Below are 16,417 nucleotides of genomic sequence, written 5' to 3'. Positions count from 1 at the left end.
TTCTAATTGCAATTTTTATTTTTTTTTAAATTTATGTGCATGAGTGTGTTGCTAGCATGTATATAAGTTCACACATGTCTTGCATGACCGCGGAGGTCAGAAGACGGCGCCGGATCCCCTGGAACTGGAGTTAGGACAGCTGTTAGCTGCTATGTGGGTGCTGGGATTTGAACCCAGGTCCTCTGTAAGAGGAGGCAGTGCTGTGCCAGGTATTGTGCATGTGCAAACACACAGACACACACACACACACACACACACACACACACGCACGCACACACAAAATCTTCACTAGCAAGTGGAAAAACTGTCCTCAAAGTCAAGTTCTTGACCACCATGCCATACTCTAAAATCTAAGACAGGCATATTATTCCTGATTAGCCAGAATGGGTGTACACCACTGTTTTCTAGAACTGGAGGAAAAGTAGAAAATATTTTTTAATTTTTTATTCATTATTTTTATTTTATGTGTATGAATGTATTGCCTGCATGAGTATAAGTGTAGCCATATCATGCAGTGCCTTCAGAGGACAGAAGAGGGGGTCAGATCCTCTGGAACTAGAGTTACAGACAGTTGTTAGCCACCACATGGGTGCTGGGATTCGAACCTATGTCCTCTGCAAGAGGAGTCAGGGCTCTAACCACTGAGAGATCTCTCCAGTCCTAGAAGAAAATATTTTATGTGGAAAATGTATGTAATATAGTTATTGGATCATAGCACGGCCTGTCACATAGTAAACACTTAGTAAACGGACAGCGATAACTAGTACTGTTGTTGCTGGGATAGAGGCGTCTTGTATGAGAAAATATACCCCTATTCATTTCTTCCTGTATGCCCTGCTCCCAAAGGAGCTCTAGGGTGAGAGTACATACAGTCTAATCCACCTTTGTCCCCCCTTTTTTCCGTCCATTATTAGAAAAGAATTTATAGCCTCACATAATCCTAAAGAATTTCAAGGCTCTTAACCATCAAAGGTAGGCTCAGTAGATTTTACCCTTACTAAGAGTGGAACAGTATATAAAATTGAAATGACATCAAAATTTTACATTACTTTGTTGCTGTTGTTTTTGAGACAGGGCCTCCCAGTAGCCTCAGCTGGACTGGAACTCGCTATGTAGACCAGGCAGGCCTGGAGCTCACAGATATCCATTTGTCTCTGCCTCCCAAGTGCTGAGATTAAAGGTGTGTGCCACCACACCTGGCTCTTTATTACATTTTTATCTACTAATTTTGTGTGCTGGGGTGGGGGGGACAAGTACGGAGGTCAGAGGACAATTTGTGGGAGCCAGTTTTCTTCTTCCACCATACGGATCACGGGAATCAAACTCAGGTTTCCAGGCTTGGTAGCAAGCACCTTTACTCACTGTGACATTTTGCCAGAAACTAAAGCTAAAATTTTATAGCGTGTGAATTTTGTCTGTGCACAAAGGATACACTGAGTTGAGAGAGGAACCCTCTTCCATAGTTACTGACTGTCATGGATGCTTTTAGAGAAAAGCCAGATGTCAAGACTGACGCACTATCCTTGTGTTTCTTCTCCATAATCTGCAAACGCATCCAAAATAATTATTTAACCACTGTTTAATCATGTGTTTGTTTAAAACATCCTAACATTCTTTTCTCTGTACTAGTGATAAAAAAGGAACAGTCAAACATTACCATGTGCATACCAATGCTGAAAACAAACTATACCTGGCAGAAAACTACTGTTTTGATTCCATTCCAAAACTCATTCACTATCATCAGCACAATTCAGCAGGTAACTTATTTCAATGTTTCTATTATGGACACTTGAGTATAAATGTCAGATCTCTTGGATACTATGGATCCTCCTAATATTATACAGTGCACCAAGCACTGAGAAAAAAATACTATCAATTTCTTTGTCTGTTGTAATTTGTAACTCACATTTCCTCAAATCCAACACAACACACTCTATAATACCAGGAAGAATGAAGTTGGCGGACAGAAAATTTATTTTCATAAAACTATTTGTATGTTTTAGTTTCACCATAAATATAAATTCATTGCATATTTCTACTCACGAAGTTCTGTGCACCTGCTGGAAAGATTCTATAGTTAATTTCTAAGACAAAGGAGGAGACAATTTTAAATTTAGAAATTACCAAACGGTTTGTCGAAGTGTACAAGCCTACTGGCAACAATTTCTTTCATATTCATTAACATGGGATGCTATTTTGTCTTTAAAACTTTATGTAATTTATGCGTATCCCTACATTTTCTGTAATAGTACTTCTGTGTGTTTACATGTGGTATGTTTTCGTACATGTTTATGTGTGTGTGTGCATATGTGCACAACATATGTGCATATGTGTAGAGGCCAGATTTCCATACTGGGTGTTTTCAATAGGGGTTCTCCACCTTAATTTTTTTTTTGTCTTTGAGACAGGGTCTCCCTGTAGCCCCAGCTGGCCTGGAACTCACTATGTAGACCAGGTTGGCCTCGAACTCACAGAGATCCGCCTGCCTCTGCCTCTCAAGTGCTGGGACTAAAGGCGTGTGCCACCACGCCCGGCTTCTCCACCTTAATTTTTGAGATGAAATCTCTCCCGGAACCTGGAGCTCACTGATTCGGTTAGGCTGGCTGGCCAGCAAGCTCCAGAGATCTGCCTATCTCTGCTTCCATGGTGTTGGAATTCCAGATGCACACCATGGTGCATGCTGAATTTTTGTGCATTTCATACAATAGATCTTAATCATATTTAGACCCCTCCCTTATCTGCACCCCCCATAGGCCACCCACAGGATTTCATGCATTCTGTCATATATGTTAATGTCTATTGAGTCAAGTTTGTGTCCTCATATGTCCCTCAGTGTGAATTCATCCAGTGAAGCCTGGTCAGGCTATCTAGCATCACTCCCTTTAACAAGATCAATTCTCCCTCACCCAGCAGTGATCAGCATCAGTAGTTCTTCAGCCAAGATTGGGGCTTCTTCCCCATTTCCCCACTTCCACCTGGGTTTTTGTCTGGCTTGAGTTTGCTTGGATCGTGTGCATGTTGTCACCATTGCCTTAGGTTCATATAAGCAAGTTCCCAGCTGCCTGGAAAACTCCGTTTTAGTGTGCTCATCCACCACCCCTGGCTCTTACGGTCTTTCCACCTCGTCTTCTGCAATGATCTTCATGCTTATACTGCAAGCACTTTACTGGCTGAACCTTCTCCCAGGCCTGTAATTGTACCTCTTACAGGCAGTGACTGGATGAGTTTCCAACGATGAGTAAAAAATGTACATGGGCCCCACATCTAAGTAGTGCTGCTGCATGTCACTTGACTTGGCTTCCATTTTGGTTCTTGTTTGCATTTTCTTTTTTTCGAATTTATTCAGTTTATCTGGTACTACCTCAAGAGTGCCATTTGAAAAAAGTGTTATATCAATAGATATCTCTAAATGAATGATTACACCCTACAGGATGCAGTAGACTCTTCATGGGATAGAAAAGAAGATTTTAAAATGTTGAATTAATGGTGTGTTTTAAAAATATTTTTATTAAATTTTCTGCTTCTTGGTGTATTTTATGATTCACACAATGGTCATTACAGCACCAGGTGTACATACACATTTCAAAGGAATGTTTTAATTTTTAAATACATTAATTTATTTTTAATCAAAATATTTTATTACCAAAATATTGCATTTCTTAATAAAAACCATAAAGCACACAATATTTTAAATTACTCATAATTTTTTGTACCAAGAGGTCATTTTATGTATATATTTCTGTACATGGTGGATATTCACATGCTTTTGTCAAATAAAAACTCATATTGTACATGCTATTTACTTCTGCTGATTAAAGGTAGAGTGCTGAAAATATTTGGTTAACACTCATAAAAAGAAACCAATATATAAAAACAGAAAGGAATGCAAAATTCATGTGTGGTAGTTCCCATGACTATGAAACTATCCCATATTTAAAGCAAGAATCATTTATTTTGGGGGGGTCAGGTGTAGTGCTGTATGCCTTTAATCCCAGCACTCAGGATGCAGGGGCAAGCAGCCCTCTGTAAGAACAAGGCCAACTTGGTCTACATAGTGAGTTTCAGACCAGCTGGGGCCACAGGGAGACCCTGTCTCTAAAAAACAAAGCAAAAAACAAAAAAGAATCATTTACTTTTTGAGTTGGTTCATTCAAGGCACTGTAAAATTATAATGATTTTATCTAAATTCACTATAACTATATAAACAATGAAAATGACCATTGAATAAAATTTAGAAATAGATTTAATTTTTAAAATCAGCTTCTTTTATGTGATTATATATATGGATTTTTGAAAAAATTGTCAAATATATGTGCTATTTGTATTCATAAGTAAGTATAGCATAGCAAAATATGAATAAGAATTTATTTTAAATTAAAAATTCTATCAAGCAACTAATTCCTATGGAACTGCTTTGCATGAAGCAGATGCATCAAATCAAGCCACTTAATACAAGGACAGGACGGATATACTCACAGCACGTTCTCTTTCTGCATCAAAAAATGCTGAATCCCCCCACTCAGCTTCTCTGAAGAGTGTGAATCTGTGCTATGTAACATTATGTGATAATGATGTGATGATGTGATGCTGATTCCATTGCAGGCATGATCACAAGGCTCCGCCACCCTGTGTCAACCAAGGCCAACAAGGTCCCAGCCTCTATATCCCTAGGAAGTGGTATGGACACACCATTGGGCTTTTAAACTCCATTTCCTATCATTTTGGGTTTGCCTAACTGATAAATGATGGGTGACAGGAAGGAAGGGTCCTCTTTAGACTATTCAAGGGATAAATTTAGCCCTAACATATTTTATTCATCTTCTTTTAAAACATCTCCCCACACCTAAATCTCTAATCCCTCCAGTATTATCAAAACAAGTCTCAAGAGTTTATTCTTATCAGATGCTGAGATTAGCCTCCAATAATGCCTTAACTGTCCTTGATTTTTTTCTAGATTCCATGCTAGTGCTCAGCTTTTTATGTTTAGGGTAATAACATCTACCCACATCACCTTTTGATTTGCTTTATAAGAAAATCTAACAATGGTTTATCAACCTTAAGGGCATCCAGCACATCTTAACATTGGCTTTCTCCAAGATGCCCCTAGTTGGGCAAAAATAGTTTGTTCTGAGTCTTTTTATCAATAACTGCAGCTGCTTTGAGAACTGTTTTCCTGTGATGTGGTCATAAAACTACTTTGCTGAGGATTTTTTAAAGTTATTAACTTAAAATAATATTGTTCTTCATATTGTGGATATAAGTTGGATAAGAAGTCACTTTGGAAGTTATGAGCTCAGTCTCAGAAATGTCTGCCTTGCTTCATTAGGAATTTGGGAACTAAAAAGAGAAGAGATTGCCTTGGTGAAGGAGCTGGGAAGTGGCCAGTTTGGAGTGGTCCAGCTGGGCAAGTGGAAAGGACAATACGATGTTGCTGTTAAGATGATCAAGGAGGGTGCCATGTCAGAAGATGAATTCTTTCAGGAGGCCCAGACCATGATGTAAGTTTCTCCTGAGAAGTGGCAATTTGAATCTCACCATAGGAGAACATTATGTTTAACAGTCTCTGGAGCATGCTGTAGATAGAAATATTTTCAAGTTTTAATATGACCTAACAAACTTTAAAATAAAATCAGTGCTGTGTTCATAATTTGACAAGTACACCTGCATAGCAACTTGAAAAGCTATGTTTGAATTTAGAATACTCATAACTTCATAGAGAAATGAGCCTCTGGCCTCAGGGCCTCCAAACTCTATCCTTGATCTTTTTCACCCTCACAACTTTGTCCTATGCTTTGGCGGGTCTCAGTAATGTACGCAGCATATCCAAATTCCCTCCAGATTTCCTACAGACAGCTATGCATTAGCTAATGATACTGGTTATGGGTAGTGTGGTTCATCCTTGAAGGGATAGACCTATAAGGAGTCTTCAGAAGCCTTGAAAGGGCCCTCAGTACTAGAGAGAGGAGGTTCTATGGTCCTGGTACTTCCAATAGTGTCCAAGAAACAGATGCATAAGTTGTTAGAAGAAATGAGCCCTTGGCAGTATGACCTCTTTTTACCATGCATGGTGGAATGGGAGACAGAGAGGGACGATTACCCGGGACTAAGACAGTACTGAAAACTAATATTCTGCTAACAATATCGCTTTCCTTCTCAGTACTATCAATACAATCTTGTAAAACTTTCTCACTATTCTTCGTTCCTCAACTGACAAATGATAATACCCTTCCTAATGTTTCAGTTGCAAGCACAGTCCTCAACTCTTAGAGCATTCTCTCTCTCTCTCTCTCTCTCTCTCTTTCTCTCTCTCTCTCTCTCTCATTCTCCCCTCCCTTCATTTTTTTCTTTTTCGCCTCTCCTTCCTTTCTATATAATTCACCCTTTTCTTGAATTAGACTTTCTACCATCCAGGTTTACCTAAGACTTTCCTGATTTTGGTACTGCAAGTCCGGTATCCTTAGAAACTCACTTATCCTGGGAAAAATAGCAAAGCTGGTCACTCTTTTAGCGAACAAATCAATATGGATCAGAAAGTGTTATAGCAGGGCCTTGGTCAAAAATAGTTGAAATCTGGCTGCAGAGATGGCTCAGTCAGTAAAGTGCTGGTCATGCAAGCATGGGGACCTGAGTTCGATCCCTAGAACGCACATTAAAAACCTGGGTATAGTGATGCACACATGTAATCATAGCACTGAGGAGGAGGATACAGGTAGCTCTCTGGGGTTCAGTAGCCAACTAACCTGGCCTAATCGATGGATCCACAGTCCCAGTGAGAGACCCTATCTGAAAAACACAAGGTAGATGGCTCTTGAGGAATGACACCCAACGTTGACCTCTGGCCTCCACATGTGTCCACATGTACACACAAGAACACACATACACACACACACAATATCAAAGGAAACTGGAGTGTCAGAACAATCACTTCCACCATAATCGCAGAATTGTTCAGAAGCGAAGGTGTTGCTTAAAGACAAGCCTTTGGCTGGGACTGACTTTATGGTCGTATCACTCCCACATGTGCCAGGACCAGGACCTCCAGCACTTGCTTTAAAGTTCTACTTTCAGGACTGGAGAGATGGTTCAGTGGTTAGGCGCATTGGCTGCTTTTGCAGAAGTCCTGGGTTTGAATTCCATCACCCACATGGAGACTAACAACTGTCTATAACTCCAGTTCCAGGGGATCCAACGTCTTCTTGTGTCCTCTGTGGGCGTTGCACGGCATGGGTGCACTTACATGCAGGTACAATACTCATACACATAAAATAAAAATAAGTAAAAAAATAAAGTTCTACTTCCACATCACAAAATAATAATTTGTGTTTGGTTTGTGTTTCTCAGACAGGGTCTCACTTTGTAACCCAGTGTGGCCTTAAAGTCACAGCAATGCCCCTATCTCAGTTTGCCAAGTGCTGGGAATACCACTGCATAAAGCTCAAAATAATTTTTAAATGATTTTTCTATGTTCATATTTCACTAGAATCTGCAAATTATGTATCTGGTTCTATCCTTAGTAACTGAACTGGTAACTGGGGAAGGATTCCTTGGTATCCTCCTTTGATGGAACAGAAAATCCTTAGAGAAACTTTCTTAGGCACAAGATGTAACCCCTCTGTCCTGGTATAATATTAGAGCATGTATTTGTCATTAGACCTGGCAATTATAAATAATCCTTAAAAGTTAACCTCCAGGACGCATGTAAAAAATTCGAGGCATGGTGGCCCCGGTTATAATCCTAGCTCTGAGACCTGGAGACATGAGGATCCCTGGGGCTCACTGGACAGTTAGTCTAGCCTGCTTGGCAAACTCCAGTTCAGTGAGAGATCCTGTCTCAAAGGAGGTGGTTGGCTTTGCTGAGGATGACAACTCAGTTTGTCCTGTGGCCACACACACACACACACACACACACACACACACACACATACCATGCGTTTTTTTAGAAAAATCAAAAAAGATGGACTGGAGAAGTGGATGGCTCAGCAGTTAAGAGCACTGACTGCTCTTGCAGAGGACCCAGGTTCAATTCCCAGCACCCAAATGGTGGCTAACAATAACCCATAGATCCAGTTTCAGGGAATCCAATACCCCCTTTTGACCTCCATGGGCATTGCACAACAAGGGTGCACTTATATACAAGCAGGCAATACATTCAAACACATAAAATAAAAATAGTAATAAAATATTATTTTTAAAAATCAAAAATTTGGGCTGGAGAGATGGCTCAGTGGTTAAGAACACTTATTGTTCTTGCAGAAGACCTGGGTTCAAATCTCAGCACCCACATGGCAGCTAACAACTGTCCATAACTCCAGTCCTAGGGGATCCAACAGCCTCTTCTGTCTTCTTCTGGCACTGCACGACACGGGTGCACTTACCCACATGCAGGCAATACATGCATACACATAAAATAAAAATAATAAATGAAATATTTTTTAAAAATCAAAAATCAAGAAAGAGAAAGAGGAAAAAAGAAGAAAAAAATGAAAGATTATCTGTAGTCTACTCTTACTTTCCTAAAACAGCAACTATTTTCATTTTACCTACATTCTTCATGTTATAAATTTTTAACATGATGCTGTACCGATTCTCTGTAAAAACTGCTAAGTTGCTGGCAGACCTGCCAATGTCGAATATGAGGCATCATTAAAATTTTTTTTCCTTAAAAAGTTATTTTTTCCCAACATAAGATCCTAAACTTAACTGTTCTCTTTCTCTGTTCAAGTAGAAGATGGAAATGAAAACCTGCTCAACCTTGCTCAGGGCATGGGAAAAATGGAGTGCAACATACTGAACTTTGCAAATCTGTTCTTTTCTCAGGAAACTCAACCATCCCAAGCTAGTTAAATTCTATGGAGTATGTTCAAAGAAATACCCCATATACATAGTGACTGAATATATAACCAACGGTTGCTTGCTGAATTATCTGAAGAGTCATGGGAAAGGACTCGGACCCTCCCAGCTCTTAGAAATGTGCTACGATGTCTGTGAAGGCATGGCCTTCTTGGAGAGCCACCAGTTCATACATCGGGACTTGGTAAGGCAAGCCATTGGAGTGTCAAAGAAAGGAGACAGCATACACCACAATTCCCTCCTCCAGGCATAGGGCCATGGGGAGGTCTGACAAAGATGATATCTTCACTTTTTCTTTTCACACTCATGACTTATGTGAGCATGTCATACATTTGCAATAAAAATCATAATTTTATAATAAAACATGAAGCATGGAAAGAGCAGTAACAGTAAAATAAGCCATCAAGATCTTGTGGAAGATGTAGACAGAAAGATTCTAAGAGCCAGAGGTGGCAGACCAATATTGGGAAACCGTGTTGTGTAAATGCCATAGGGTATCTGAAAATATGAACCCACAGTGCTTGTGACAGCATGCACAAGACTTGTGTATTCCCAAGGCAGATAGGGACCCAGCATGGAGTATGGGGTAGGTGGGCAAGAAGCCCAAGCTCTAGCTGGGGATTTATTGGCAATAGATAGCTGCTGAGAGAGGAAGAGTCAGTTTTTTTTTAGGTATGTGACTCCTGATGGGTTGACCAGGCTCCAAGGGATAGACACATACCCAAGAGTATTTGGGGAGTAGATTAGATTCTATAAGCCTTTCAAAAAAGATAAAAATAATAATAGAGGACATTGATTGGGGGCTGGTAGAGTGGGGTAGAGATGAAAGAGAGGGTCTCTGAATGTTATAAAAATATATTCTATGAAATTCTTGAAGAGTCAACAAAATATTTTTTAAAGATCGACATAGGCAGCTATGCTGTGGTATGAAGAACAGGTGGAAAGGAAAAACTTGGGCCAATTTAGTGTTTCACAAAACTATTGGGGTTTAGTGCTGAGGCAGAGACTAGATACAATAATTAAAAGTCCAAAAAGGGAAGGGAAATTGTGTGAGTGTGTTTGGGTTGGGGTGGGAGTTGAGAGTGCTGTGTTTGGTATTTAGTGGGATTTATCTTCAGAGATTTTACTGGGCTAAACAGGAAGCAGGTTATGTACACTAAACTCATGCGTCCCGTAAATCCCTGGCACAGCAACCATGCCTTCTAAGAATCTGTGGAAGACATTTTTGTTCTCTTCTCAGTAAACTGAGATTCTATATTCAAAATATATTTTCAATCAATTTGGGTGCTTGGATGAACATGCTTTTGCAAGCACATTTTCATCTTGAAAAACTGAAAATTAGAAGACACAAAAAGAGCGTTTCAGAACAATTGAGAGTGTGATTGGCTATTGGATTTTGGTTCTGCTGAAGGGAATAAAAATGTGTGATTTTGACATTGGACGATTCTTCGTCAGTTTTACTACTTAGGGACTTTGCTTTCATTCCCAAGGCTGCTCGGAACTGCTTGGTGGACAGCGATCTCTCTGTGAAAGTCTCGGACTTTGGAATGACTAGGTAAGCCAGTAATCTCCCCTGATAGCTTTTTTCCTGATGTTTCCAACTATAGTGGTGATCCCTAACACATTTTGATATGTAGTATTCTTGTCAGCTGTTTTAGGTGGAGGAAGTAGCTAAGCTGTTAAAATGCTTGCTGCACAAGCATTAGGGCCTGAGTTTGATCCAAAGTCCCTAACATAAAACTCAGGCACTACAGTGTGCCTGTAATCCTGGTAATTAAGAGGCAGAGACAAGAGGATCCCTCAGGCCTGCTGGTCAACCAGTCTAGCCAACCAGAGTGAAAAATCCTGTCTCAAAAAATAAAGTGGATGGGATAGAGGGGTGGCTCAGCAGTTAAGAGTGCTTGCTCCTCTTGAAGAGGACTGGAGTTCAGTTCCCAGCACCCACATTAGGAAGCTCACAATTGTCTGTAATTTCACCTCCAGGGGATCTGACACACTCTTCTGGTTGATGTGTGCAAATGCATTCATGTGCACAAATATGTACACACAAACACACAAGTACACATAATTAAATTTTTTTAAGTCTTTAAGAAATCAGATGGAGACTTATTGAGGAAGACATTCAACATTGATCTCTGATCTCTGCATAGGAACACACACACATATAACACACAGACACATGTGCGTGCACACACACACACACACACACACACCAGAGAGGAGAGACAGAGAGAGAGAGAGAGAGAGAGAGAGAGAGAGAGAGAGAGATCCAAAATAATCCAGAAAACTGATCCATTCAACTGACTCTGAATGACTCCATATCCTTCTTCACCAGCCTGTCCTGCCATGCAGACAATCATGGCCAGTAGAGATCTTCCCATTTTGAACCACCATGTGTCATAACGTCTGTGTTGATGTTTTCCCTGCAGATATGTTCTTGACGACCAGTATGTGAGTTCAGTGGGCACAAAGTTTCCAGTCAAGTGGTCAGCCCCAGAGGTGTTTCACTACTTCAAATACAGCAGCAAATCAGACGTATGGGCATTTGGTAAGGAAGTGACCACACAGCTCCCAGTCCTGTTTCATAAGATGGCTTCCACAACAGGAAACCACAAGAGCAGCAACATCCATCTGAACAAAGACCTTGAGCATTTACAAACTTACACATACAATCTGAGACAAGCAAGAGGGTGAAGAGGATCATTTACTTTCTTGGGTTAGATGTTAGTAAGTCTTCTGCGCATTACATAATTTACATCAGGCCAGCATCTTTCCACAAAATCAAAGAATATAGGATCTTTGCCAACCAAGCTTTCAAATGGTTTTAATTTTGTTTTGTTTATTAAGCAGTATCTTGCAATGTAACCCAGGCTGGCCTCAAACTCATAATCCTTTCTCTCATTTGTCTCCCAAAAGCTAGAATTACAGATGTGCCTCACCTCTCCCAGCCTCAGTTTTTAAAAAGAGATCATTAAAGCTTAAATGTCAGTTTGTTGAAATACAAAAGCTTGAAAGCCCTAAATTGAAATCACAGATGATCAATATGAATGTGTAACTGTGATAAACCACTCACTCTCTTCTGAATGGGCAGATTCTTTGAACATCCCTAATGGATGCATCAGGCACGACTGTATACTTTCTTTAGCTCCATGTTAGTCTGATTTTCATTACTCTAACTGATATGTGACATAGTCACCTTAGGAGGAGAAACAATTTATCATGGTTCACAGTTTTGAAGGTTCCAGCCTGTGGTTAGATTTGTTGCCTTAGGGTCCATGGTGAGGCAGGTGGAATGGAAGATGTGGTGGAGCAAAGCTATTCACGTCATGAACAGAAAGAAGAGAGAGGAAGAGGAGGGGATGGGATCTCTGTCTCCCTTTCAGGGCACATTCTTCATGACCATAAAGCCTCTCAAGGCCTTAAACTTTCTACACCTTGTAATAGCACCAAACTGGGAACCACACTTTCAAAGCATGGCAAACTCATACTATGTTTCAAATCATCTCCACCCCTTGTGAAAGTTTACATTTTAGATCAGGGGTAGGAAACAACAGCCCTGGACCAAATTAGGTGTTCTGTTTCTGTAGATAAAGTTTTATTGGCTACAGCCATGCCCATTCACTTCCATGTTGTCTGTAGCTGAATTTGTGCCACAATAACAGAGGAATCGCCACAGATACCACATGACCCGTAAAACCTAAAATACCATTGTATTTTTAAAAAAATTCTTTTTGGTTTATTTGAAACTAGGTCTCCCTGTAATTCTGGCTGGCCTGGAAATCATTATATAGATCAGGCTGGCCTTGATCTCACAGAGATCCACCTACTTGTACCTTCTGAATGCTGGAATTAAAGGTGTTGGCTACCATGCCTGACTAAAAATATTTTTATTAATACTTTGATAACTTCATACAGTGTATTTTGATCATATTCTTCCCTCCCCCAACTCCTCCCAGATCTACTCCCACCTCCTCACCCATCTAACTTTGTGTTCTTTTCTCCCCACCAGCAAGTACAACCATTGCTGTTTATTTCAACAGAAGTTTGGTAACTAGTATTGCTATTTTCCTAGAAGGTCTATATTAAAATTTACTAGTTCAAGGTGGTCATAATAATGTATACCTGTAATCCTAGCCCTCAAGAGGCTGAGGCAGGAGTATTACGAGCTGCCAGCCAGTCTAGGCTACATACCTAGGCCTTTCTCAGAACAACAACAAATTTAATAATAGAGTTGCTGATATAGCTTAGTGTGAGAGCATTTTCCTAGCATACTCAAGGCCCTGGGTTTGATCTCCAGCACCAAAAAAAAAAAAAAAAAAAAAACCTGATAAACCAAAACTAAAAAGAAAGAAACCAAATTTAGGAAAGGTAATTATAAAAAGAAAAAGATTCTTAAATTATGAATCTGTTGTCAAGGTTTGTTGTTTAATATGTTGACAGTGTCAGAACAGTTTTCAGTCACTGTCTGATTCACAATACCAGGATTCACAATCTGGTATTGATAAATTATCATAAAGTAATAAAATATGCTACTTATGATATGATAAAAAACTATTGCATGCTTGTCTTCATCCATAAGTACAGTTTTATCAATCACTTAACACATGCAACACATCTTTAAAAAAATCAGTTAGCTAATTAATTTTTCTGCATCAGTTTTATAAAAATAAATATTCCCTTTTAAAAAGTGTCACTTTTCATTGGAAAAGATAATCAAATGTACACAAAAAAGGAAAAGTCACAAATAAGACATTTTGTGCTGATTAAGTTTGGCCCTTGTTGTCAAAATTAGTTTTAGTATCCATGCATCAACTGATATGCCTACTGAATGATATTTGTAATATTGGTGCTCTCATTCCATAGTTATAGCCTTTTGATCAAAGACAGCATTTCCCAACCCGATTATCCATCTTATGTAACACAACCTGATTCCATATATTTTCTGGCTGTTTACAAACAGCAAATCTATTCTTAAATGATTTGCCCCCAATATGTATATTCAAAATGAACCAGGACCTCTTAAAGCAATTCTCAAAGAAGAGGCCCTGCCCACAGTTGTTTTATACAGTTGTGATATTAACTTTGAAATAAGCATGCAGTGTTTCAAAGAGAAAGTTGTGAGGGAACATCCCTCTTTTTATAGGTTTTAAATATTTAGAAAAAAAATTATTTACTATTTTATTTTATGTGTATGAGTATATTGCCTTCATCCATGTAAGTGCACCCATGTCGTGCAGTGTCCATGGAGGTCAAAAGAGGGTGTCAGAATCCGTAGAACTGAAGTTACAGATGGTTGTTAGCTGCCATGTGGGTGCTAAGAACAAAACCCAGGTCCTCTGCAGACCAGTCACAACACGCAAAGTTGTTTAATTATGTTAATATTTCATATAAAATTTGTAGCCTACAAGTCAGAGTTTGAGGTCGCTGTTTTAAAACAGTTTTCTTCCTTCTTATATACTTCTGGTTTTCCAATATTTTGGACCTGGTTGACTGTTGAATTATTTGTCCTTGGACAGAACAGCACCATTCAGATAGCACTTCAAACTTTCCAGTGCTCTCTTTTAAGAGCAATACGTGTTGTAGTTTGCTTAATTCTTGTGGCAGATTCAGAAGGTGCTAATACTCTTTAATAGAAAAGCTGAGCCTGGGAGGTATTAAGGAATTTACCCTGCCTTTGAGAAGGAGAGCTCATCTTTGAAGGCCACACCTAAGTGACCCCAAAAGTCATTCTCTTGATCATCATAAACACCACAACTCGGTATCTTATCCTGGAGCCCACCATGTTCTCCATGAACTCTGGAGGGCTGTGAACATCCTGAAACTGAATACAGATATGCTGTGAGCTCATTTTAACAAGCCTGAGGCTTTGATCAGATTCCCAAAATGGTGCCTCACTCAGGAAAGACAGTGACTGATGGATTACAGCAATAGACCTAGAGGACAAGGAGATAGAAATCTATAGTTTTGTGTTTACATTTCTACTAAAAGGCAGTTTGATTGTTCAATGAACTTTACACAGCCACCAAAGCAGAGAGAAAGGGTGAGGATTTCATTACTCACAAGGGTTGGAATGACTGCTCACTACACAGGCAGTCATCAATGTGAGACCGCAAGAGACCCTAGCTTCCTCTTGCAAGCAGTCATGAACCCTGGTTCCAAGTGGTTCCCACTGAGGCTGCTGTTGCCATTCACTTGCTTTGTAACAAGGACAAGGAACATAAGGCCCTAGGCTCCAGAAGTGATGTCCAAGGTCACCTTCCATGCCCTCCCCTTTTCACTAGGCCTCATCTCCCAGAAATCCCTTGCTCTGATCTATGACCTTTTGTATCTGTGATGTAAAGTTCATTCCACAGACACTGGACCTTCTGACGTTGGCTCTCTTTCTTTTCTGTCTGCCTACTGCTCCTCGATGCTGGTGCAGGGATCCTGATGTGGGAGGTATTCAGTCTTGGGAAGCAGCCCTATGACTTGTATGACAACTCCCAGGTGGTTGTGAAGGTCTCCCAGGGCCATAGACTCTACCGGCCCCAACTGGCATCAGACACCATCTACCAGATCATGTACAGTTGCTGGCATGAGGCAAGTACACCCTGTGAAGAGGCTGGAAGGGGTCTCCATGGTGGGGGAGGGTTGCATCAGTAGGGATAAGGGTAAATACCTGCTACACAGACATTGGAAATGACCCTCGATCATGTTTGTTTGTGATACAAAACAAAATGGCGGTGCTGAAAATTTCCTGAACAACTTGTATACAACACTATTGTAAGAACTTTGTAAATATTAGCTCAGCAGAAAATACCCTATGAGGTCAGTACTAGCATCAGCACTAAAACTGTTGGGTGAGGACATAGGGGCCCAAGGAAGTCAAGATCAGATAGTTATTAAAGGAGGCAGGATGATAGTGCCAGTGTCCCTGTTCTCAACAAATCTATGAAGTCTATCCTCAACTCAAAAATGTATGACAAGAACATCTGACCACACACAAAGATCACATAAAAAACAACATCCCATCATTTCTTCCCCTGCCTCTCAAACACCAACTAAAAGCATGCCATATAGGTAGAGAATAGGTGTGTCACATGAAGTAGATGTGAGCCTAAAGTGGAAGAGATTCACTTGCAAACCATCTTCTATGTTTAGACAACTAATTGGGGAACTTAGGTATGAGACCCCACCACTGGCCTCATTGAAATCAAGATCTTTGCACACAATGATTCAAGAAGACCTCAGAGGAAAGAGAACTGCTTCCTGAATTCTCTGGTACCTGAATCATATCAGAAAATCTCTTCAAAATCCCCTTGTTATGTGAGTTGAGATGGTGCCAGCTAGTGTCCAGGTGAGACTAGCATAAGCAAAGGTGTGGAAGCAAGAAGTACGCATGGTGTCCCCCGGCTGACCTACTGTGGCAAAGGCTGAAAAATCAATTGGGAAGAGTAAGTCTGATCCAGATTATTTAAGCTGGAGAAGGAGGACAGGAAGAAGGAGGAGGAGGAAGAAAAAGAAGTGAAAATTTGACTCTTATAGGCAATATGAAGCCATTGAAATTGTTTGAGCAGTACACAAGAAA

At 40.1% G+C, this 16,417-nt stretch overlaps 1 protein-coding gene across 2 annotated transcripts in view; it reads left to right on the top strand.

The window, feature by feature from the left end:
* The window catches only part of Bmx (BMX non-receptor tyrosine kinase), a 60,419-nt gene that overhangs the window by 37,792 nt on the left and 6,210 nt on the right, over window positions 1-16,417 (top strand). For both annotated transcript variants that reach the window (XM_008840877.3, XM_029567246.1), the window contains exons 12-18: window positions 1,630-1,757; window positions 4,603-4,677; window positions 5,327-5,498; window positions 8,818-9,034; window positions 10,341-10,405; window positions 11,280-11,398; window positions 15,272-15,429. In XM_008840877.3, coding sequence (XP_008839099.1) covers window positions 1,630-1,757; window positions 4,603-4,677; window positions 5,327-5,498; window positions 8,818-9,034; window positions 10,341-10,405; window positions 11,280-11,398; window positions 15,272-15,429 — 934 coding nt within the window. The remainder of the gene's footprint in view (window positions 1-1,629; window positions 1,758-4,602; window positions 4,678-5,326; window positions 5,499-8,817; window positions 9,035-10,340; window positions 10,406-11,279; window positions 11,399-15,271; window positions 15,430-16,417) is intronic.

The sequence above is a fragment of the Nannospalax galili genome, unplaced genomic scaffold (genome assembly GCF_000622305.1).
Source record: "Nannospalax galili isolate Female #2095 unplaced genomic scaffold, S.galili_v1.0 scaffold521, whole genome shotgun sequence".
Taxonomy (NCBI): domain Eukaryota; kingdom Metazoa; phylum Chordata; class Mammalia; order Rodentia; family Spalacidae; genus Nannospalax; species Nannospalax galili.
Note: the sequence above shows the minus strand (reverse complement) of the source record. Positions and strands in the feature narration are given on the sequence as shown.